Here is a 24,772-nt window from a genome sequence, read left to right on the forward strand (position 1 = left end):
GACGATTTTATGAATCAAATTCTTGAACACACTGGCCAAGGAGATTTAATGATCACATCTTTTCGGAATCTTATTGCCCGAGCCGGGTCGATGGCATTTCTCTCCGTTAATGTCGACTTAGAGGTTGGAGTAATTTAGTAATTGATTCCTTTTGCCTAGCTCTCGCTCGTGCCAAGGCCGCGTTTGAGGGCAATACGTTTGCTAATCTTATCCCCCGGAATAAGATTTCTATGCTAATCCCCTTTCGCCGGTCCTCTTGGTCACTTGGGAAGCCCTCAAGAGAGAGAGAGAGAGAGAGAGAGAGAGAGAGAGAGAGAGAGAGAGAGAGAGAGAAGAGAGAGAGAGAGAGAGAGAGAGAGACACAGACAGACAGACAGACAGACAGACAGACAGACAGACAGACAGACAGACAGACAGACAGACAGACAGACAGACAGACAGACAGACAGACAGACAGACAGACTATATTGACTTCTATATTGTAATTTCCCCGTCGCCCCTGCACACATAAGGCCTATCCAACAATCACAACAATTCTAATAGCCTATATAAGGCCAATAAAAAAAATGTTGCATCAATAAGCCAGAAATTAGGTCATATAGGCTATACTTCGTCAGACCGATGGTGTCGTGCGCCCAAAATAACTAAAACATGTACAACAAAGCTCAGGGTGCTTTGTTTTTGTGAGCTTGTATATTTTCGAGGAGGGGAAAAAACGGCATATTAGCCTGCTCCGGGAAAAAAACCTTTTCTTGACACCAAGAGGAGGGCAGGCTGTTGTAATTGAATTTATCTCTTCTACAACAGATGTCACTTTCCATCTGCGCGCGTGGAAACGTGAGGCCGTCTCTCTTTTACGCACACAGCGGAGCGGAGCGGAGCGCGGAAGGAACAAGTCACATCTGTATTTGTGCATCAACATGTTGGTCTTGGAGGTTGTTTACGGTTTACACACACTGTCTGTCTGGCATGCAGTTCAAAGCAACAGCAGCTAAAACATAATCCCTGCATTGGGCCACATGTAGGCCTACTTAAGTTTTAGCCTTTTCCTTTTTTGGCAAGCAATTAATGTGTCACCATGCAGTGGCGTTTCCAGGAATTACATTTTGGGCAGGCAAGATGTGTTAATTGTCACAAAATTGTTTTAATACTGAATTCATAGAATAAATAGCCTATACGCGATGATTTACAAAACATGTCCTATATATAATTCACAAAATGTCCTCGTTTTCCTGTTTCCATAACATCACTGCACAAATTGCTTGCATTGCATGCAGGTGAAATCAAAAGCGCCTCCCGCGCACCATCTCAGCCATGCATGCAGCCCCTGCATCATCCATCCCCCCCATGCTGTCAAATTGAGACATCAGCCTGAATTGTCACGAGAGCATCTTCTTGAATGAATATTTGATGTTATCTGTTGCCGAGCCACTCCCTCCTCGTCCATACACACCCGTATTAATAACGGCTTTGATAAGCGTTAAGATTTCCTGGGGGCGGAGGAGGGGAGAGAGAGAGAGAGAGAGACATTAAGGTGAAATGTGACAAGCGGTCCCTCCCCATCGCCCGCTCTCCTTTATCTTCCTCTGTTGTGTCTTTTTTTGGGGGGGACTAGATCCATCCAATCCATCCGCAGACAATGGCATTTTGTTCGCCGTTTTGTCCCCTCCTGTCGGCCCGCATTCCGATATTGCTGAGCAACGATGGCGTCGCGCTAAATGAGAGAGGAGTTTCCCCATACCAGCGCACCACGGTGCACGCCTTTAAAACGTCCCTGTCTTGTCTGCCAACTATTGTCCGGCACTTGCCCAGGAAATTTAGGGGCTTGCACACATCGCATTTTCCTGATTTATTTAAGTGACAGCATACGGTCGCCGCTCTTTATGCGCCATGAATTACAAATTAACCACCGCTTTAGTTGAGTTAAATGGTCATTACGGGCTACTGTAAATCACTGATTCCATACAGACTATAAGGCCCGGTGTTTGCTTTAAGGGAGGTGGTGCTTTACTATCAAGGACCATGTAATTATGCTGCTATATAGAGTAAAGACCCATTTAATGTATAGGCCTATACGATATCTGGATAATAAACGCACATTTTAGACCATGTGCACGGGAGAGTTCAAATTTGTAAAACGTTATAAAAACTGATATATAATATATAGAGACCGATTTAAGGTTTTTCCACATTATAGATTATAGGTTAACTGTTCATTTACAGGCCTAGTAATTTAGCTTAAACTTGAGGGAAAATGGGTTTATAAAAAAAAAGTTAAATCAACATCAACAGACAACAGCTTTAACCACAACAACAAAGTAGCCCCCCCCCTTGCAGAATTGAGTGACCGGCTGATGGAATTGACGGAGATGTTGAAAACTATAAAAGGAGTAAGGTTTCAATAGCTGGTGGTGGACTTATGGTGGACTATAGACCGCAGAGAATAAAGAGTCCGCTTCAGTGAAAAGGGAACCGCTGGCTAAAAGCTATAATTGTATTTGCCTCGGCAAAATATCAGAAAAGACTTCTCGTTTCTTTGAGCGTTATTAGATTAATGCCCAGAGATGGGCTTCTTTTCTCGCTGCCAGACGCGTGGAGGGAGGACGGTGCACCATTTGGTCTTTGGTTTCAATAATCAAATTAACCCATTTGGTACAACTTTTCGGCCGCGGCTCTCGCGTGCAGAAAGGAGAAAAAGGAAAACATTTACATAATAGGCAACGGGTTGTGTCAAGAAAGAATTAACTTTTTTGTTTTGTTCACTTCTCCTCGTTGATCCCTGAAAAGGCTGCGCGCGCGCGCGCACACGCACACACACACACACACACACACACACACACACACACACACACACACACACACACACACACACACACACACACACACACACACACACACACACACACACACACACACACGGCAACAACACATCAGACTCAGCAATTGTGCAAAATGTAATTGATGGGCAAAGTGTCCAGACTATTGTTGCGACACACACACATGCACCTATATACATTTTATATATATATATATATATATATATATATATATATATATATATATATATATATATATATATATATATATATATACACACCAAAACGTTTGAATTGTATAGGAATAATATTGGACCTATAAATAAATATGTAAACATGTAACAATGGCACATTCATCCGATCGATGAGCGCTCTTCATCATTCATAAGCCAATAATATTTGCTATATGAATCTCATAGCGTTGCGGTGATTCGGGGACAGACACTTCAAGGCCCTTCAGTTCTTTGACGTAAAACCGGCGACGAAGCAAAGCCATCCTGACCTGAACCTGATATACCTTAATACCGGGACATGAGGAGCTCTGTGCTCGGGCTGCTGTGCTGCTGCTGCTGCTGCTGTGCGCCTGAATTCAATCCCGTGGAAGAACAAGACAGAACAGTGTGTAAACACAGCGTAAATAAATAAAGGTTCACCTTATTAACCAAAATAACCAAATTAACCACTCAGCCCAATATTGTAGAGAAGCCTAAAGAGGTCCGACGATGACTCCCCTCTCTTCACTTCGTTACTTTCATTAGAATCGTGTTATTCGACGAATAAAAGGAATAATGAATGTGATAAAAGTTAATTACACACTCAGACTCATTATAGAAAAAAAAATAATAAAAACATTCCCCGACATTGTGTTGTGTAGCCTAAATTTGACATCGTCACTATTACGTAACAAATTAAAGAAACGGGAATGTATTTTGGAAGACGAAAAAAAAATGCTACAAAATATTCCATTACTATATACTTAATCGATATAAACAAGTATAATTTCGGTTACTTTCGTTTTTTTTACACCGTAAAGCTTGGTCACACACTAAGAATTACATGTGTAAAAAGCCCCACATATTTATTATTATTTATTAATAATAATAATAATAATAATAAATAATAATAATAATAATAATAATAATAATAATAATAATAATAATAATAATAATAATAATAATAATAATAATAATAATAGTGGACCTGCATTGGTATACGATTTAAAATAATTTAAAAATGAGTCAAATAATATTACAAATAAACATGTCAAAACATTGAGTCAGTTTGGTTATGATATGCATCATGTTATTTGTATGTCTATATTTGTATAGACACCCATGCTATGGTGCAGAAATAATATAGTATAGCATTTCTGCAGTCAGGTTTAAAGGGAGTGAAAACAGTGGGATATCATATAAGACGAACAGAGAGAGAGAGAGGGAGAGAGAGAGAGAGAGGGAATACTATATGTGAAATTCTGCCCAAGGTATACGGTCGGTTAAAAGGCTTAAAAGCTTGGAGAAAATTGGATCAGGGAGAATCGTCACCCAACTTTCATTATTTCCAAGTGGTGTGATTGAATTAAAGGGCAAGATGGTGGTTAGAGCGGAGTGGGGTGGGATGGCGCGGGGAGGTGGGTGGGGGGGTGTTGGGGGGTGTGTGGGGGGGGAGCTTGGCGCGTAATGGCGTGGTATTAAATTCTAATTAGAGATGCAGGGGATCAATGATAGGGAGGTTGGACAGCGGCGGGCCCCCAGTGCACAGCCCAATAGACTGATGAGTTATTGTCATGTAAAAAAGCGCTAGCAATAAGACCAAACGCTTTGCTATTGTCCAAGCAGGAAAGAGCCAAGTTTATTATGAGGACTATATGCTCTAGAGACCTCGGGCAAGGCGGCTCTTAGGGGGCTTTTCATAAAACAGGGCTAGGTTGCTATAAAGGAGGCCAGTTTTGGAGCGGGCGCTGAGCAGTGCACATCTATCCACACGGTCTATATAGCCTCTTTTCAAACCAGTCAAAAAGCAAGCAAGTATAGTCTAATCTCTCCCCAACTCAAGCCTTGCGCGCCGCATCCTTGTCATTTTTTTTAATCTAATTTTGAGTTTTATTTGCCTTTTTGTTGTTGGTTGGTTGGTTTGTTGGTTTGGTTTCCCCGGGATCAAGTTGCAACTTTCTAACTCCACACTGAAGCCTTTTCAAATGTATAAAATGGAGTATTCTTACCTAAATTCCTCCGCCTACGAGTCATGTATGGCCGGGATGGACACGTCGAGCCTGGCGTCAGCCTATGCGGACTTCAGCTCGTGCAGCCAGGCCAGCGGCTTCCAGTACAACCCCATCAGGACGACGTTCGGCGCGACCTCCGGCTGCCCGTCGCTCACGCCGGGCTCCTGCAGCCTCGGGACCCTGCGGGACCACCAGAGCAGCCCGTACGCCGCAGGTAAGCCGCACCCGAAACTTTGGCTTTGCTCGGCTCGCCGCAGCTCCTCCACGCGGATCAGTCTTTCTATACTCGCGCGGGGTATATACATACCTACTAGGACCGTCCTTGATTGCATTTGAAAATGGAAATGTGTTTAGTATTTACCAAACGAAATTTGCTTACACAAATGAAAGAATTTATCACGTTAGAAGCGATTGCAGGCGAGCCGGTAATTCGGTTACGGGGTTATACTATCCTAGTCACACCCAAACCGCCAACAAAATTATCTTAAGCTGCCAAAATGATAGGCATAATTTATTTACTTTGCGATGAGACATAAAGCTTCGAAAATAATTAGATAACCAAAGACTAAAGCTCATTATTGACACCGAATTGGAGTTTACAGTAGCAGCGACTGACTGGGAGGGATATGGGGGAACATTATGACAAGTTTCCAAACTTGAGCCCCCCAATCTCCGAGCTTCAACAATTAGTTTATCATTACAATTAACCACATCACAGGTCAGCAGCATCAATTCAGCGCTCATTCGCGGGTAATCAAAGCCATAATACAATAAGAGTAGCCGCGGCCAATAATACCAAGCTATATAACGGGATTTTAAACAAAATATTGAATTTGGCTTTACCTCAGTTTTTTGCAATTACAGGTGCTTCATCATATCATATGTTCCCCGCAGTGCAACAGCGAGCACGTTTTTAAAGCGGTGTCACTCATTCCCCTTTTTGTTTTATTTTGTACAGTTCCATACAAACTTTTCACCGACCACGGAGGACTCAACGAGAAAAGGAAGCAGAGGCGCATACGGACCACCTTCACCAGTGCCCAGCTCAAGGAGCTGGAACGGGTCTTCGCCGAGACCCACTACCCGGATATTTACACGCGCGAGGAGCTGGCTCTCAAAATCGATTTGACCGAAGCCAGAGTTCAGGTATACATCCCTCGGAGGATGATCTCCATGCAAGGCTCATCATAGCATCAGTCCACCCCAGCCATGGTGTCACCATTATACGCACAGATATACGCGACGACGCACCCTGGTATTGCTGTAGTGTATAGGATTATTTGACACATCTTTTTTTACTCATTTATTTTTATTTTTATAAAAGTTGACAAATAAACATGTTGGTCTGACTCTATAGCCTAGCCCACTACATATAGCATATATTGTACAAATTTCGCTTTATTTGGTTTATTGTATCAACACGAATATGTAAACTCTAAAATGCCCTGGTGGTTTTATTTTAATAATTTGTCATTTGCAATTGTGGCCCCATGGGGTTCGAGGAACACTATTAGTGATTCGATGTTTTGTAAAAAATAAATAATAATAACAATATCGGGCCTATTTAATTATTATTACGACAGAAATGTGATTAGTCATGGGTCGTTTGTTGTTTGATTTTTAAATCTCAGGTGTGGTTCCAAAACCGGCGCGCCAAGTTCCGCAAGCAGGAGCGCGCTGCCGCCGCTGCCGCCGCCGCCGCGAAGAACGGCTCCGCCAAGAAAAACGACCCGAGGGACGATCTTGACGGCAAGGAGCCCAAAGCCACCGACCCGGACAGCACGGGCGGACCGGGTCCGAACCCCGTGCCCACCTCCAACTCATGCGGCGGCGGGCCGAGCCCGAACGGAGGCCAGCAGCAGGTGAACACGAGCGGGAACAACGGACAGATCGGGCAGGACCAGGTGAAGACCTCGGTGCAGGCGAGCGGCATGGTGGGGGTGACAGCGCCGAGCCAAGGCTGGGCCAGCGCCCCGGGAACCATCACCTCCATCCCGGACTCATTGGGCGGGCCCTTCGCCAGCGTACTGTCGTCTTTGCAAAGACAGAACGGAGCCAAAGCTACACTAGTAAAGACCAGCATGTTCTAATGCAAGCGAAGGGAGAAATAGAACAGAGGGAGAAATATGGCTTCCGAAGACTGACACACACACACCGCAGCGGCAGTGTGTTATACATCACAGACCAACGGGACAATGACACGCACTTCAACATGATGACAAGTCTTTGTATCTATTTTTTTGATTGTTTGTTTGAGTTTTTGGTCGCTTTGCGCAGTTCCCTTCGGGTTCTTTATGTGTGTGGTTGAAGTAACCACAACTTCACAAGCGTCGCGTGCATTCAGAAAGCATAATGCATATAGTGCCATCATAGAAGCAGTATAGGCCTACAACATTTTAAGTCACGTAAAAAAAACCCACCTGCTTGGTTTTTGGTATATAGCCGCGGACTTTTAAGTTGACGCCTGAAGAAGATGCCCGTCACACAAACAATCGTGTGAAACTCCCATCCAAGAAGATGCTGATAACGTTTTTGTCCGCTTTCTTTTTCTAGACACAACTTGCTATGTGTAGTAAAAAAAACAAAAAAACAAAAGGGGAAAAAAAAGAAGAGGAAAAGTTCAGGGCTCGCGAGAATTTAGTTTCTTTAAATTATGATATCAACGGAAACAACATTATTTCTTCGACAAAAAGGCACAAAAGTACAACAAATGTTCACAGTACCACTGACAGGAATATGTATGTTTTGTGTGTCTTTATACGGCAGTGTTTTTTGTGGCTCAAATTGTATAGTGTTAAATATGTATTATTGTCTAGTTGAACCATAGGCCATTACTTCCTTGTAGATCATGCAGTCTTTTTGATGTTTTACAAAATTCCCTCGGGAGAATTTATTTTGGGTAAAAAAAAAAGAAGAAGAAAGGGAATGGATGCAAACATTATTGTATTTATTTCTATATCATTTGCATGTTGTCTCTTTGTCTGATTTTACATTGATTTCCCCCCCATTTTGTGAGCATTATTATGTATAACATGTTTTGTCCAGGATCTGAAAGTTATTTATATGTAGGTAATGAATGCTTATATTTAAGAAGGAAATATTTCTACATGTGCACATAGTTTTCCAGGTGTACCATTGAAATGGTTGTTGATGATAAAAAAATAATAATAATAGTCCACATTTGCTTTGTCATGTTTTCTTGAGTTATGGGCGATAACGGTAATAATAACGTAGTCCCTTTATAGTTAAATGTAATGCTTTTAAAAAAACAAAACAATAACACGCCATAGTCACTGTCTGCGGATAAACTTTTCCTCAACCCTAACATCGAAAAGGCCTCAATGATCTGTCCGTTTTTGAAAAGACCAGCGACAAGACAATTAACGGGCCTCCGAGTTCAGCACCATGGACAGCGGCATCCATCCAGCAGTCGCCATGCAGTCGGTCGCGGGTAGAAACCTCGTATCTGCACATTTCTCAACTTTATCATCATCACATACATACAAGTACAAAAAAAAGCTTATATAGTGAAAATAGCAGATCTATAGAAGCTCTCTCAACGCGTTGCAATATGCGATGTCACTGCAGCACTCAGCTCTACAATGTACAGGGCAACAAGCTGCAGGTTGCTTATACCTGGCTGGGACAACAGCTAAATAAATAGTGCTATAAAAAAAATAAAAAAAAGAGAAGAAAAAAATGAGAAAATATATATATATATATATATATATATATATATATATATATATATAATAAAAAAAACTAAAACAAAACACTAAAACATGTTTATCTGAAATTATGGCTCTTATTTGATCTGCAGTGTATTGTAGATATTCTTTGTAGAGTTTTGGTTCTTTTTTGTTTTTGTCTTCAGTGTTAAAACAAAACTAAACAAATCTCAAAAAGCACCAACAATCTATGCTTAACGATTATCTACGACATGGATGGTGCAGCTATGCTACTTTATATATACTTTATAGATTTCATTCTCCCCTCAGATGCTCAAGTCCAGTGTAGAATGTATAGCTGTTCTCGCGCAATCTTGTGCAAGTATAGAAATCAAACGTTATAAATATAAAGGGTCTCCCATGCTGGCATTCCTCCCAAATTTGTACCGTGCAGAAATGACTTAATTCCGTTAATATAGTCGATCAAAGTGCAGTATAGTCAACTTTTTAAATCCTATAGGCACTAATCGTCTGAGTGTTGTTCACTAACGTCTCTCCAAATGTACATCATGCACAAACATTTTATTTATAAGAAGGAAAGCTTCAGGAATGGTTCATTGTTTAATAGTTTGTTATAACATTTTGTTGTCAGTGTTGTTGAGAGAAGCAACACTTAAAAAACCAAACACGACAGACAGCACAAGTTAGTTAAATTTCTTTTTATTTATTTATAAACATACAGTATGCTATAAATGCCGTTGCATTTTTAACATCAAATGAATCTATATTTTCCGATAGTGTTCAAGTGAATATTACAATAAATACAGAACAGACGTCAAAGTAGGCTATATCATTCCCAAGCTATATCGACTGTTTGGATTTCTCTGTCTCAGACATCCATCCTCCCCTAAAAACAGACTCAGCCGCCAGATTTATTTATGAACTAAATAAGTAAAAAAAAAAAAAAAAAAAAAACACAATCAGAACCGAAACTTAAAAATACTGTATATTAGTGAAATGACCCAGGGCAGAAGAGTGTGGTTGTGATCTAATACACTATAAGCTAAGCTTTATAGGACATGGTTTGAAAGGTTCAGAAAATCCAGAAAGAATACCGCTATTGGTTGCTTTCGCAGAGCAAATCATTTGGTATAGGCTTAAAACGTGCATTTTACATATATCCACAATGATTACCAATTCATTTCATACAGTTTCAAAAGTATAGCAAGTGAGCTAAAATGTGGAATTGTCAGTGACAAATCTTTAGTTTCCTCCAACCAATATTGCACAAGTGCAGCTGCTGGTGTGATGTGGGTTTGTATTATTTTGCCATTAAACTATTATGCAACATGTACTGGTGATATTTTTAAATTAGTCCTATTGCTGAGCGTTTATCAAAATTATTTCCATTATAATAGCATACCGAAGCCTATACTTGCTATAGAACAAAAACAGGAAAAAAAAATGTTTCGATTCGATATGCAGAGACTGAAGCCAACCAAATATCTCCAAATAGGTATTCTGTTTTCCTTTGAGAGAAACGGTATGACCAGGCTACATCACTGCAAATCACAAAATCATAAAGATGGTATAGGCTTTCACTTGCGTAAAAAAAGAAAGAAAAAAAAAGTAACGCTTAAAATAACATGGTGTGTAAGCTAGGATGGGTTTACACAGCCTTTTCTGTTGTCTGCATTTTAGTTCAAAACTGTCAAAGGGATTTCGACACCATTTGGTGTTCCCTTCCATTCATTCCCACCTGCTTACCTATAAGGCACATTATTATTCTGTCTGTGGTGACATTCTCTAAAACCGATAGAAACCCATGTCATTCTTTAGTAGCAGAAACATACGCAGATAACCCGATGTGACCGACACATTAAATAGCTCGCCATTCACGTTACTGCCGTATTACCCAAGCTACATCAAAAAAATAAAAATAAATTAAAAGCAAAAAAAAAGTATTTCCAAGCAAAGACTGAGACACATTTACAGGCCATGGTGATGATGGCGTATAGAAGTAATAGTAGCGCGTTAGGTTTGATCATGTTAAAGCTTGTCTAAAGCAATGGAAGGAGCATCTGAACCGCCTGCTTCAATCATCAAGAACGTCATATCCATTCTGAGGAAGGAAGGAAGTTCATATCTCTCTCAAACAATAAAAAACAACAACCCATCTAATGGAATATCCTTCCATTCTTTTTGTATATATGTCATCATATTCCAGTATTCCATATTAACTGTATATATAATAAGGGAAAAGTCTTCACAAATGTCTTGCAAAGAAATTAGAAGCTAATCTAATTATACTTAACAAAAGACTATAAGACCTGGATACCAGTGCGTTATTGTATTGTTCCCCCCCCCCCCCCCCCCCCATGCACTTATCCGTGTGTTCAGCCACAGTACTCGTGTGTTCAGCCACAGTACTCGTGTGTTCAGCCACAGTACTCGTGTGTTCAGCCACAGTACTCGTGTGTTCAGCCACAGTACTCGTGTAACCATCGAGGGGTGTTTCAGTACTCGTGTAACCATCGAGGGGTGTTTCAGTGAAGGAGCACAACAATTTTCAAAATGGCGACTCCATGCCCGGAAGATTCTCTTGGTGCATGGCCAAAACATAGTGTCTGTTATGGACCAATCGGATCCATATAGGATGAATGATTTCATTTACATTATCAGGTGACACAAACACACAATTCTTACATTTCGATCTCAGTCCCTATTTGGCCCATATAATTATAATAATAATAATAATAATAATCATCATCATCATCATCATCATAAAAATCGATGGTGTATGAATTGCACAGGCTGCAGAGATCCCGAGACACGGAGCTTCGGAGGACAACAATTTATAGATAATCTGGGAGAGGATTTCTCAGAGCGTGGATGCGGAGCCCTCTGTGTCATCACAATGTGGTGGGCTGTCCAGCCGCTACAAAACAAAGAGAAATACAGACAGACAGAGAGTAAGACAGAGGGAGAGGAAATGGGGAAAATCATAGTACGTACAGTACATACCGGTAATTATTCTTTTCAGAGATTAGGCCAATAGCAATGCCTCTCTGAGGAAGTGCGTGCCATCATGTCACATGCATGGCTAAGATGGAGTTGATGTTATGATATAAGTGACTTCCTGTGATAAAAATATAAAAACTGGTCCCCATTATGACAGTGAGAGAAGTGCTAAGACTTTTAAGACCTTTTTAATACCTCAACATATAAAAAGAAAGAAAGAAAAAAAGACCATTACTGCATCAAAATTAATCAACAGTTAATAGTATAGTTAATAGTGAATTCTCCCCAATTTAGTCTTTATGCCAATTAATTCCTCCCCACACATAATTCTGTGTTGTCACTGCTATAGCATCCTATACTGACTCACCTGCCAGTGAGGAGCCTCCACCGGGAGGACTATTCCTCCCGACCAACACTCCCTGCTGACAGGTGCCGCCCCAAGTCCATATAGGAGTACATGCAATGACCAATATCACCCTCCCAGCCTAGCTTCCCTCGCCCCCAAAACAGGGGGCGGCATCTACAAGCTGAGCTTGTAGATCTGCTATTTTTGAAAAATCGTGAAAATGTGGCGTGAATCTTTCAGAGCGAACATTTTTAACTAAAATCTTTGCTTCTGGGAGATCGCTGGAACAACATATTTTCAGATGGGAGTCGGCGGCCGAATATATATAATCTTTGGGGTCCTTGACATGAAATTGTTTGAAAACCACTGATATAGAAATATAGAAAACTGTCATGATTTAGAAGGCATTTGTAGAATCGTTCCTCATGGTCTAAATGGAAGCAAAATGTAATGCTTCAACTCCTACAATTCCAAGCGCTTGTCAGGATGGGCGGTCCCCGGGGAGGAGGAGGGGGGGGGGGGGGGGGGGGGTCACGGCCTGAAAAGGTTGAGTACCACTGCTGTATAGACTTCGGTCACTATAGTACAGTATTTCCCCTCCCTCCTACTTCTTGGCTGGACCAGGTCTGTACACAGACGGACCCTCATGGGTCAGCGTGTACCCTCTCAGAGTTCAATGAACACACACACACACACACACACACACACACACACACACACACACACACACACACACACACACACACACACACACACACACACACACACACACACACACACACACACACACACACACACACACACACACACACACACACACACACACACACACACACACACACACACACACCCCTCTGTGCTCAGCAGCACTCTTTCATTGTCTCCGATGTTCCATTATTTCCGAGGACTGCCTTCTTCCTGTTCTACTGTTTTAGCGTCTTGGTTAAATACGCGGTCGTGGTCTTGAACGCCATTATATTATAATTAACCCATTCTGGGCGGGAACCCCCTTTTGGTGTTTCAAACATTATGTTACGCTTTAGCTATTGAAAAATAGCAGATCTACAAGCTTGTAGGTCTGCTATTTTTTTTAAATCGTGAAAATGTGGCACAAATTTGGAATATATATTCTTTCAGAGCGAATGATTTTAACTCAAATCTTTGCTCCTTGGGGGGGGTCCCAGGAACAACATATTTTCAGATGGGTGCAAATACAGATAATTCTGGGGGTCGTTGACATGAAAAAGGTTGAGCACCGCTGACATTGAAACATAGGTTTTTCAGAAAACCTTTAGGATTTTGAAGCCATTTTTTAGAATCGTCCTCGGGTCTAAATGGGTTAAATGCAATGTAATGGTAATGAGACTTTTCACCCAGGGTTCTGCTCTGTACGTACGGTAGAGAGTCCTCCATTGGGGAGGGCATACTGAGCAATGTGCATGCGTTCATAGGGCAGAGCATTGCAGAAGTCAGCATGCACACCACAACCCTGGGAGGCAGGCAGGCAGCACACGTTGAACGTGGGCCAGTATTGAATATGTTTGAAGCCTTTTGTAGGACCATGCCTTCCGCCCACGCACAACAAGTGAACAAAACAAAGTGCGGGGGTCCCTCGTCGGGAGGAGGACCCTCGTCGAGAATTTATTTGGGAACATTGTCTATACGTGCGTGGGCACACACACACACAGACACAGAGAGAGAGAGAGAGAGAGAGAGAGAGAGAGAGAGAGAGAAAGAGAGAGAGGGGGAAGAGACAGAGGAGACATGGACATGGACTCACAGCGGGAGCGGATGTAGCACTGGTGGCAGTTGAGAAGGCCATTCCTGATCCGGACGTCTGTCCCCGTGGTGGTGTCTCCCAGCTGTCCTTTACACACCCCACACTGACGGACAGACAGACAGAGAGACAGACAGACAGACAGACAGACAGACAGACAGACAGACAGACAGACAGACAGACAGACAGACAGACAGATAATGAAAAAGGGTTAGAGGCAAAATAATGGAGGGCAGAGAGGACACGCAGTGAGAGAGAGAGAGAGAGAGAGAGAGAGAGAGAGAGAGAGAGAGCAAGAGAGAGCAATAGAGAGAGAGAGAGAGAGAGAGAGAGAGATACCTGGAGAGTGAGAGAAATAAATAGAAACAGAGGGAGAGTGAGAAAGAACAGCCAAACCTACACCTTAATGTCTTTGCCAAAAAAAAAAGAACCTTAAAGAAAAAACAGCTCACAAGCAAGCTGCTATTCATTCATTTATTTATTTATCTGCTTATGTTTATTCCCAACCCATGATATGGATGCTGCGTTTCAAGTGCTTAAAGCAGTGTGTTTGTTGAGCAGAGCTGACAGACCTTGAAGCAGGTGATGTGGAAGTACAGGCTGAGGGTCTCGATGATCATGGCCGCTCCCTTGCCCAGCGGATGACCGCAGCTGGAGCACAGCTTCTTCCCACTGACTGACCTGAAGGAGGAACCACGTGTGTGTGTGTGCGTGTGTGCGTGTGTGTGTGTGTGTGTGTGTGTGTGTGTGTGTGTGCGCGATACAAGAAGAGAGAGCAAAAGATGGAGGGCGGGAGAATGAGAGATGGAAGGATTGCAGAGAGAGTTGTAGAGTTCAAGTTAATTCATTATAATATATATATCTGAAAACTTGTATGGTTTCAACTGTCAGTTTTGAATATTTCAACAGAGGTTATACTACTTTGGCAACAGATGACGGAAAGAGAGAGAAGTAGAGACTGACAGAGATGTAGAGTAACTCTTATAGGCTTGTGATTAATCTGGTGTATACCAGACGTGATCTGAATGACTGTCAAAGGCAAGATGACACCAGACTGTGGAATTGAAGTGTATTATCTTCCTTTATGTAGAACATTGTCTCGCCTGTTAACCACACGAGCGACCCTATTCTGGGCCATGTCAGATAAACGGTGAACATTCGTCCAAAATATATGAACGTTCAGCGAAAATAGCCTAATCTACAAGCTTCGCAACGCAACGTATTATGATGTGTTGCTTGTAAATTGGCTATTTTATAGCTATATGTGATGTACAAGGAAGTCCATATATAAAGCTAAAGGATAGAGCAAGGAATTTAGCTTTGTGTTTTCAGCCTATATTCCTTTCTCCTCCGGGTCGTCGGATTTACATTTTGTGCGTGAGTTGGTTGGATATGATTTATGACGATGATTTCCTTTGTTGTATATAAGTGTGTTTTGAGACAAAAAATACAAAGACCAAAAAATAAAGTGATTAACCCATTCTGGACGGGAACCCGTTTTGGTATTTTAACTAAGCATTATGTTATAGCTATTGAAAAATAGCAGATCTACAAGCTTGTAGGTCTGCTATGTTTGAAAAATCATGAAAATGTGGCACAAATATTTGAATATGACATTCTTTCAGAAGACTTTATTTATTTCGCCTAAATGGGTTAAGCTTCATTTTCCATCGATGTGGGGGGGGGGGGGGGGGGGGGGCGGGGGGGGGGGGGGGGGGGGGGGCGGTGAAGCATAAAATGACGAAGCAGTAAATTCAGTAAATTCATTCACACCCCCCCCCCCCTCACGTGGGACATCTGTGGTGCGGTGTGTGTATACCTGTTTGGAGCAGGAGGAAGCTGCTGCGGTGTGTCTGCTGGAGGCAGCAGCGGGCTGGGTGAGGGTGACTTAGGCAGGCTGCGGCCCGTGTTGTTATTATCAACGGGGCCGCACCTAGAAAAATGGGACAGCAACATGCAGCATGATGATGATGATGATGGTGATGATGATGATGATGATGACGGCGACGACGATGACGACATACCGTACCATTGGCTCCCACAGTGACAAACGCGAACCAATCCCAGGCCTAGGAGCGAGCGTGCTCACGGACGACCATGAAATCTAGTTACCATGGGACCACACGCAGGAACCACCCCCCCCACCCCCCCCACGCAGCCTCATTGTTTTTGACTGGATTTGGTTTTGCGTGATAACTATAAACAGGGATGTGATGTTGTGTATAATGCGTTGCAATATGATTCTTATAGGAGCCCATGACTGAAAACAGCAACCTTTTTTCGATGTCCATGGAGCATTATAAAAGATTTACTTCATGGTGTGACAGGGAGAATAGTGTTACAAAATGAAATAAAATGATACAAGACGCCATCTGGTGGCCATACAGGTGATTTATATAAAGTCAGTCTGTAAAATGTCCTACTGGACCTTCCAGGAAAAAAGTAAATAAATAGCAATTAGAAGGAGAAAAAGTGCTGCACTGAGAAACACTTATGTCAATACCTTCCACACACTCAGGGACGTGCATACGAAGACGTCAAAGGGGGCTTCAGCCCCTGTCCTTATATCCGTCTGTAAAACAACTGCCCTCTCCAGACCACGAATGCAACATTTACTACATGGTGAAAGAAATGCAAAATGCCACTCCTTTCCTTTCCATGCCATATATACCGGAAGGCAGCATTTTGGAGAATTGCTTTTTTTCCCCTAAGTCTCCTGAACTTGGAACGCAGCATTTTGCGTTGAACTAATTTGTTTCAAAATCCATGTCGTACACGTACACGTACACCGCAACTCCAGTAAATAAAAGAGTGCTGGGTTGTGCCCCGAAAATAGCCGATCTACAAGCTCTCAACGCGTCGCGCTGCGACGCGTTGTGAGCTTGTAGATCGGCTATTTTCGCCAAAAGTGGCCTCTTACGGGATTTCAGCCCCTGCCTCTCTAACACTCTCTGCACGTGCCTGCACACAGTCCCCCAAGCTGCAACTGCAAGTATGTTTTTGGTTTGGACTTCACCAATGTATGCTACGTTGGTAGGGTAGATGTGAACCTTGGAATGCTGTTCCACAATGCTCAACCATTAAAGGAGCATTCAGTGATTTCACTTCATTCAAATATCACTTATTTTTTCTTTTTTTTTTGAATAATCCTCCCTACTATAGAGTGTGCTGACCATATAAGGAGTTCCTCCCTGTCCCCAGTGAGCCCCTGGGGTCAAAAAACCCTAGTTTCAGTTTTGGTGGCGGGTGGCAAAGCCTTCATCCAATCAGGATGAGAGGGGCCTTCCTCCAATCATGATCGAGTGTGGGCGGGCCTTGGTGCACATGCTGTTGTCCTGTTGCACTTCCCCCCACTGTAGTGCGTGCATGTGCACATTTTGTTACCGGGGCGGACTGGGTGGTTTTCCAAATCACCCAAATCACTGAATGCTCCTTTAAGACCCGAGGCCGACGACGGTTTTCAGAAGAAAAAAGAGAACGTATCATGTTTCTTCTATATCAGTGGTGGTTAAAGTACTTTGTCATGTGAGTACCACAGACGAAAAACAGTCTAAGTCCAAATCCCCTCCACGAAAAGGCCTCGTTGTCCTGAACCCTTATCTATCATTTATATATTATGGATCAATAGTGTGGACTTAGGCTGTTATTCGTCTGTGGTACAAGGCGCCCCCAAGATTATGTATTTGTCCATGAACCCTCATCTGGAAAGATTTTGTTCCAGGGACACCCAGAATCAAAGATTTGAGTTAAAACAGTTTGCTTAAAATTATTCAATTGTTCAAAAGTAGCTGATAAGCGAAGTGATGCTATGAACTTGTATATATGCTATTTTTGAATAATCAGAATATAAAGAACCGATGTGCTATATATAATTATATATACCTTAGGAGAAAGAAGGGACACCCGCACACCGCCACTTGCTAGGTTCAAGAGCATTTATTTTTAAGAGAGCTTGTAGATCGGCTATTTTCAGGCCACAACCCAGCACTCTTTTATCTTCTGGAGATGCAGGTGTACGCCATGGATTTCGAAACAAATTAGTTCAATGCAAAATGCTGCGTTCAAGTTCAGGAGACTCTTGAACCTAGCAAGTGGCGGTGTGCGGGTGTCCCTTCATTCTCCTATACGTTGTATGACTCGTCACCATCGCACCTGCTCCAAATTGCCTACCGGGTGTGCGGAAGTTATCTCTCTATAACAAGTAAGACGCGCAAACGCGGGAAGCGAACGCAGCTCGTAAATTGCAATAACAACAATTAGAATAAATTACGTACTTTTTAAGGTTTTTTAAGTTAAGTGTTTTAAATTAAATGTTTTTTTAAGTTAAGTTTTTTAGTGTGTGTATGTGTGTGTGCGTGCGTGCGTGTTTCTTTTTTAGGTTTTTTTTTTTTAAGTTTTTTCTTTTTAAGTTTTTTTTTAAGTTTTTCCTTTTTAAGTTTTTCCTTTTTAAGTTTTTCCTTTTTAAGTTTTTCCTTTTTAAGTTAAGTTTTTATTTAAGTTAAGTTTTTTGTGTGTGTGTGCGTGAGTGCGTGTGTGTGTGTGTGTGTGTGTGTGTGTGTGTGTGTGTGCATGTGTGTGTGTGTTTTTGTGTGTGATACAGCTGCGCCCTCTGGTGGTGGGCGGGTGGTGTTACAGCGTGACACACACAGACATGATCTGCTGGGTCTCAAAGTAAATGCTCACTGCATTCGCAATCACTGCGTTCGCAATCACTGCGTTCGCAACTATATATATATACTGTAGCTAAAATCTAAAATGACACGCTGATGCTTTTAAGGGTTAAAGTAGATTTGAGCAGTAATACCAAGGAAGGCATTCTATAATAGGATTATACTGTAGGTATGACAGGTATGATTTGAACACTGCAGCTATAAGTAAAGTTCATAGGAATTGTGTTTTTAAGTAACTAACCTCAACATCCTCATCCACCCCTTCACCAACAGCCACCCACCTGCGGTCTCCAGATGTCTTGCCGGACTTGCGGCCATCCAGCTGTTTCTTGTCAGGCGTCAGGGCCTTGTTCTGGGGTGTGGCCTGGGCAGTGGGCGAGGCCATGAGGACTCTTTGGCCGTTGGGTAAACTCTGGCTGAGTGGCTCTGTCTGGCTGCTCAGCGAACTGAAACAAAACAGGATAAAACTCATTTTTTGAGATGTATTAAATTACATGAAAGAAAACACCAGAGCCAGAGCCTATGATTTTAATCTTTGGCTGGAGGGCTGCGTTAGGCCACTGGTAAAAATGTACAATATTATGATGCTAATCCTTCTCTCGTAGTCTTTGGACGTCTTTATCCTGCTGTAAATCCAACAAATTTCCTCCTCAAGGATCAATTTAAACGGATAATGTTTCAGATTATCGTGAAGATTGGGGGCCATTTTGCCTTTGCACCGACCGTGATAGAATTAAAAACAGACAAAGCTACAATAAACCAATCGATCACCAAAAAGACACAAAGATTACAGAGCTTCCATGACATGTTCCGCTAGCTTAGCTCATATCAGACAAGTGTAATGTACAGGAAATAACGTATGACATTATGGCCCGTGTGTGTGGTGGTTTCAGTAGATCTCTACACAGATGTGTGTCGTGATGTGTAAAGTGGTTTTGTTTGTTGTGTAATGGCTGACTCATGTTCAGACTGTGTGAGCTGACGCAGAATACGCACAGTACTATGTGGAAACAAGCAACCATTGGGCTATTTAAAGGGTATAGTTCAGGTTTTTTAACTTAAGCTGTATGACATACTTGCCATTAATATAGTGGTTGCAACTGTATTTATTGATTGCCCCGAGTCCCGTGGTGGGAGTTCTGCTCTGGTTTTGGTCAATATTAAGTAGTTCCGGTCATTTTGTGGGGGGGCACAGGGGGGCCACGCAGTAAAAGTAAATTAATTCACAAAACTGACATCATTTGTATTGTTGACCTTTTTCTAAAATATTAGCGCAACTTTCGTTCAACTTTGACCCCTCTATCACATGGAACTATTTTTTGGGCGTAGTGATAAAAAACATGTGATAGAGGGACCAAAAATGATCGAAAGTTGTACTAATATTTTCGAAATAGGTCAACAATACAAATTACGTTAGTTTTGTGGATTAATTTACTTTTAATGCGTGATGAAAATAGCCGATCTACAAGCTCACAACGCGTCGCAGCACGTAAAACGACTTATACTGGATCTCTTGTCCACTAGTCCCTTCCTTTAGTCTAGTTTTTATTTCTTGACGAAATTGTTGATATATTTAGTCATAGTTTTACTCATCATAGCTTAGTTTTCAAGGCAGAGGCAAGGAGGCAACCAGGTGCTCAGGAGGTGTGCAGGTATAAAAATAAAAAAAAATAGTAAAAAAGGTGCTCCTGGGATCAGTCCAGCAATTGCAATTAACTGGTCTGGTCCAGACTTGGACTGGTCCCCACCTGTCTCCAGCCCTATTTAATGAGTTTGTTGCTCTGTGTTTTGTTAGCCCTGATGAAGACCGTATAGGTCGAAACATGTCGGTTCAATAAAGTGTGCCAGGATCTCCTCTTTGTTCTATAGCTTAGTTTTCATTTAGTTTCAATTTAGTTTTCGACCGTGAAAAAAGGTAGTCGACGAAAATTTTTCGTCAAAGTTTTAGTCGACGAAAACAACACTGGAACCAACCTTCTTCCGGTCTTCATGCTCTCGTCCGCCGTGCTGATGTCACTGCTCCGGTCGTCTCGCCGCTTCCATTCCACGCTCTCTGCTGTGCCCCCCCTCTGTGCCGTCCAATCAGAAGACAAGGGAATTTAGTCCAAAAAACGGCCCCCAAACAACGAGAAATGTGAGTGGTGACTTACGGTACGTATTCACGTCTATCTTAGGACATGTGTGTATGGCTGAGCTCACACCTTTCATGCAATTCTCTGTGCTCGTTGGGTGTTGTGTCATGGCCGCCCAGCGGCCCAATGCATTTCCAATGGAGGTCACATGGTTTGACCCAACATTGTGTTGTGTGAGGGGGAGGGGCGGACGACTGCGCCCCTCCCCCTCACACAACACAATGTGTGAGGGGGACATTCTGCATGTGCATAATGTACCCCGTTACAATGCACACCGCGGAAATAAGCGTTGCCTAGTGACGGGGAAGCCACCACCCGGTAAATATAAGAGTATTCATTCTGGATTCATAGGAATAAACAAAAGACGAGAATTGTCGTTTTGGCACAGGCGGGTTTAAGCTCTATATACGAGAAATCTCGTACGTGGAATATATTGTGTTAAAGGACCACTTCACCACTTTTCAACATATCTTCATATAATAGGTCCTCAGCAATAATCATGATAAAATGGCACAATGTTATTCTACTCAGTCTGTGTCTCATAGGAGGGCTGTGGGCAGTTCAGAAACGCGTCCACCAGTGATATCATCGATGGGGAATCCAAGCTAATAGAAACTGCAGGCTTTCTAGTCCTGAAAAGTTGTGTGAAAATGGAAGCCATCGTTCTCACGATAATACAAATCTGCCCACAGACTGAGTAGAATTTTTTTTTGCCATTTTATCATGATTATTAGTGAGGGCCTATTATATGAAGATGGGTTGAAAAGTGGTGAAGTGGTCCTTTAAGTAAAAATTGTGAGTACATTTCCCAACACATTTCCCATCTGGTTAGGATGCCTCTCGGGCGTCTCTCTAGGGAGGTCCTGGGAGGAGACCCCGGGGAATTAAGACCAAGGCGCAGTTGGAGGAAACACATCGACTCACTGGACTTGGAACGCCTCGGGATCCCCCAGGGGGAAGCCACTGACGTTGCTCTGGAGAGGGAAGTCTGGAACACTCTGGTGGATGGATGGATGGATGGATGGATTTCCCGACACTTCGCCGGACGTGTGTGTGAGTGTGCATGTGTGTGTGTGCGTGTGCATGTGTGTGTGTGTGCGTGTGCATGCGTGTGTTTGTGCCCAACATGAATCATAGTTAGTTAGTCAGTATAGTTCAGTAATTCCCTCACCGTCTGCCTCTCCAGCAGTTCCTGCTTGCGTTCCCAGTCGGCCAGCGAGCGGACGATGGCGTCCTGCGGCCCGGGGGTGCAGGGGGTGGAGCCTGTGGAGGAGGAGGCGGGGTCTGCTGGGTTGGGGGAGGGCGTCAGCGGGGTCACCGTCTCCTCTAGTATCCTCATCTCCTGTCAGGAGGTGATGGGGGGGGGGGGGGGGGGGGGGTGTTAGAACTTAGAGTTAAGAGTTACATGGGACTCTGAACCCTACCACACCCGGTCAAGTAATGTCCCCAAATTCAAGGTACCAAAAGTTAACTCCGAACTAGGTAAATCAAAATGTACTTAAAGTACTAAAAGTAAAGGTACTCATATTGCAGAATGTCCCATTTCACAAGTTCAAAATGTGTACAAAATCTATTTTCAAATGGCCGAAATGTATAGGGTTGAAGTGGTTAATGTATGTCTATGTCTAATCAAAATTAAAATCGCCAAAGTAACTAGTAACCAAAGTTTTCAAATGATTGTAGTGAAGTAAAAGTACAAAGTATTTTGTCTCCGAGATGTAGTGGAGTAGAAGCGTAAAAGTACTGGAAATTGGAAACACTCAAGTAAAGTACAAATACCTCAACCTTGCACTTAAGTACAGTACTTAAGTAAAAAGTACTTAGTTATGTTCCACCATTGGGTGTGTGACAACACAACACAACACGACACGACGCACCTCTTCGTGGTACCTCCTCTCCTCCTCGGCCACCTCTCTCTGGGCCCTCTCCCACTCCTCCTTCAGCTTGGCCTGCTCACAGTGGTACTTCTCCTGTTACCACGGCAACACAGAGGACCACAGACAGCACAGCAGCACAGAGCATCACGCCAGAAAACAAGAGGAGGGGGGGGGGGGGGGTTATGTCAGTGAATGAACTGGCAAATTCAGGGCCCGAGCACCTATTTATTTATTTTTGCTGAATGTTCGGCTATTTTACGACATGCCCCCAGAATAGGGAGGCTAGTAGGTTTCATGTGGTTATAATAAGGCTGTTTGAACTCTTATTAGACTTACAGCTAACACTGGCAGGAATGAAACCTTCAAACGGAATGCTCGTTTTGCCTGCCTGAACAGTTTCAGACAACTTAAGCTTAAGGCTGCATGACGACGTCCTGTGACATCATGGCTGACATTTGCTACAATGTCCAATGCTATATTCTTTATTCATTCTTTCTGTTATGCTCTGACAGTATAGCTAGAGAGAGAAACGCAAACATGGAGACCAAGAAGAAGCAGGCTGAGCAAGAAGCAGCAGATCGTGCAAGGCTTCGGGTTTCTACACACCTTTTATTGCTATGAACTCAACACTTCCACGACCTTTAAGGTCATTAATTAGGTCATGCATGGCTGGCCCATAACAATATGCGTGAAGGTTATTCTTCACAAACGGATTGAAAGAATAGCAGATCTACAAGCGCATAGAGCGGCACAAAGTAACGTGCTATAAGCTTGTATATCTGCTATTGTTGAATAGCCAAAGTATAAAATATGGTTTAAGTGGTTAAAATGACATTGAATGGGGTTAAGTGCAGTAGAGTGACAGACCACTTATTTTAAAACCCTCCAATCTCAGTAAAACGGTGTCAAATTAATTTCTGTGGACTTCTTCCAGACGTGTGTGTAGGAACCCTTATAGAGCGGCGTGCAGACAACAGGAGACAACAGGAAGGATTAAGGGAGTCAGGTCAAACAAAGGTCATTCATACGCCGGTCATTCGTCCGTTTCAGTGCATCTCAAATGGAACAGCAGACAAACGTGTGCTTTCTTCCCCGTTGTTGTTGTTGTTGTTGTTGTGAAAGGCACACGTTGTGCGATTGTCACAATTCAGTGATGATGTGATTGTCCAAATTTGGGGGAGTGCAGTTTTTACGAGCTCCAGAGGTCATCGCCATGAGGCTGTGGTGGCCATTTTGTCCAACATTCTATCCATGGTCATCATGGACACACAAATGACCGGACAATAATATTACCAGAAAACACATACCAAGAGCAAGAGCTATAGTCTTAAATTACCTTTACATGTCTGTAACTCTGAGAGTTATTATGGGGGTCGTTGGAAATTAAAACCACTGTCCTAGTGGACAAAAGATCTAGAATTTGCCACAGACAAGACCAGGTCTTGCCACATTTTGTCCGTGTATACGGGGGAAATGTTTATGTTTATTCAGCTTTCAGCATGATCACAGGTTTTAAAAGACAGAGGTGCCATTAAAAACACTGAATTATTTTGCCGATCACAATATAAAAACTTCAAATCTAAAATGCAATAGCCTATCTAAAAATCCAAATGGTGTAAAACAAAAATCTATAAAATCCACTATCATTTAAAAGTCCGCACATACTGTATATGGGATTGGTGATTTTCTGTATCTCTCAGTTCTGCATGATGGGGTATACGGACATTCGGACACATTGATGACCCCTGGGCCTCCAAAACAAACAAGGTTGGACAAAGGAGGCTGAATATTGAGATGCACGTTTTGGTTGCGTGGAGGAGGAGGAGGAGGAGGAGGAGGAGGAGAGAGGGTGGTCTGGGCAGCAGCAGCAGCAGCAGCAAACCTTGGACAGTGATTTGTTTCACTGCGTGGTGTGGGTGGTTGTGATGTTGTGAGACACAGGCAGCATACTGTACCACCAAGCTATAGCAGCAGGGCTCTTCCATTGCACAGGGCTGCCCTCTAGTGCTCAAAGTAAGTATCTAGCCACGCTGTGACTTTGGAGTTGGCTGGCTCATATTATGCAGTCACGCTGAACAAACATGGAACCATAAAAGCAAGCTGGCACAGGTCAATGCAACAGGGTCAGTCCTCCAGCATGTTAGTGAGTGGCAGTGTAGCTCAACACGATTACAAACTCAAAGGGAGCATCAGAAACCGCCTTGCTTATGCACGCACGACACGACCCATGCTTTGTCTTAT

General features: G+C 42.8%; 2 protein-coding genes across 2 annotated transcripts in view; one reads left to right on the plus strand and one right to left on the minus strand.

Annotated features, from left to right (window-relative positions):
* Positions 1-5,013: 5,013 nt before the first annotated feature.
* On the plus strand, positions 5,014-7,130 carry phox2bb (paired like homeobox 2Bb; the record flags this gene model as incomplete). The annotated part of the gene is made up of 3 exons (XM_079507531.1): positions 5,014-5,254; positions 5,999-6,186; positions 6,672-7,130. The coding sequence occupies 3 exons, from the start codon at positions 5,014-5,016 to the stop codon at positions 7,128-7,130; spliced, it is 888 nt and encodes a 295-aa protein (XP_079363657.1).
* A 4,063-nt stretch (positions 7,131-11,193) lies between these two features.
* LOC306925474 (LIM and calponin homology domains-containing protein 1-like) overlaps positions 11,194-24,772 on the minus strand; it is a 185,967-nt gene continuing 172,388 nt past the window's right edge. The window contains exons 18-25 of the mRNA XM_079504308.1: positions 22,532-22,624; positions 21,826-21,996; positions 20,497-20,591; positions 18,804-18,968; positions 15,672-15,785; positions 14,425-14,533; positions 13,856-13,958; positions 11,194-11,646 (exon numbers count right to left, since the gene is read on the minus strand). Coding sequence (XP_079360434.1) covers positions 11,621-11,646; positions 13,856-13,958; positions 14,425-14,533; positions 15,672-15,785; positions 18,804-18,968; positions 20,497-20,591; positions 21,826-21,996; positions 22,532-22,624 — 876 coding nt within the window. The 3' untranslated portion in view covers positions 11,194-11,620. The remainder of the gene's footprint in view (positions 11,647-13,855; positions 13,959-14,424; positions 14,534-15,671; positions 15,786-18,803; positions 18,969-20,496; positions 20,592-21,825; positions 21,997-22,531; positions 22,625-24,772) is intronic.

The sequence above is a fragment of the Electrona antarctica genome, assembly GCF_951216825.1.
Source record: "Electrona antarctica genome assembly, chromosome: 1".
In the NCBI taxonomy this organism is placed as follows: Eukaryota; Metazoa; Chordata; class Actinopteri; order Myctophiformes; family Myctophidae; genus Electrona; species Electrona antarctica.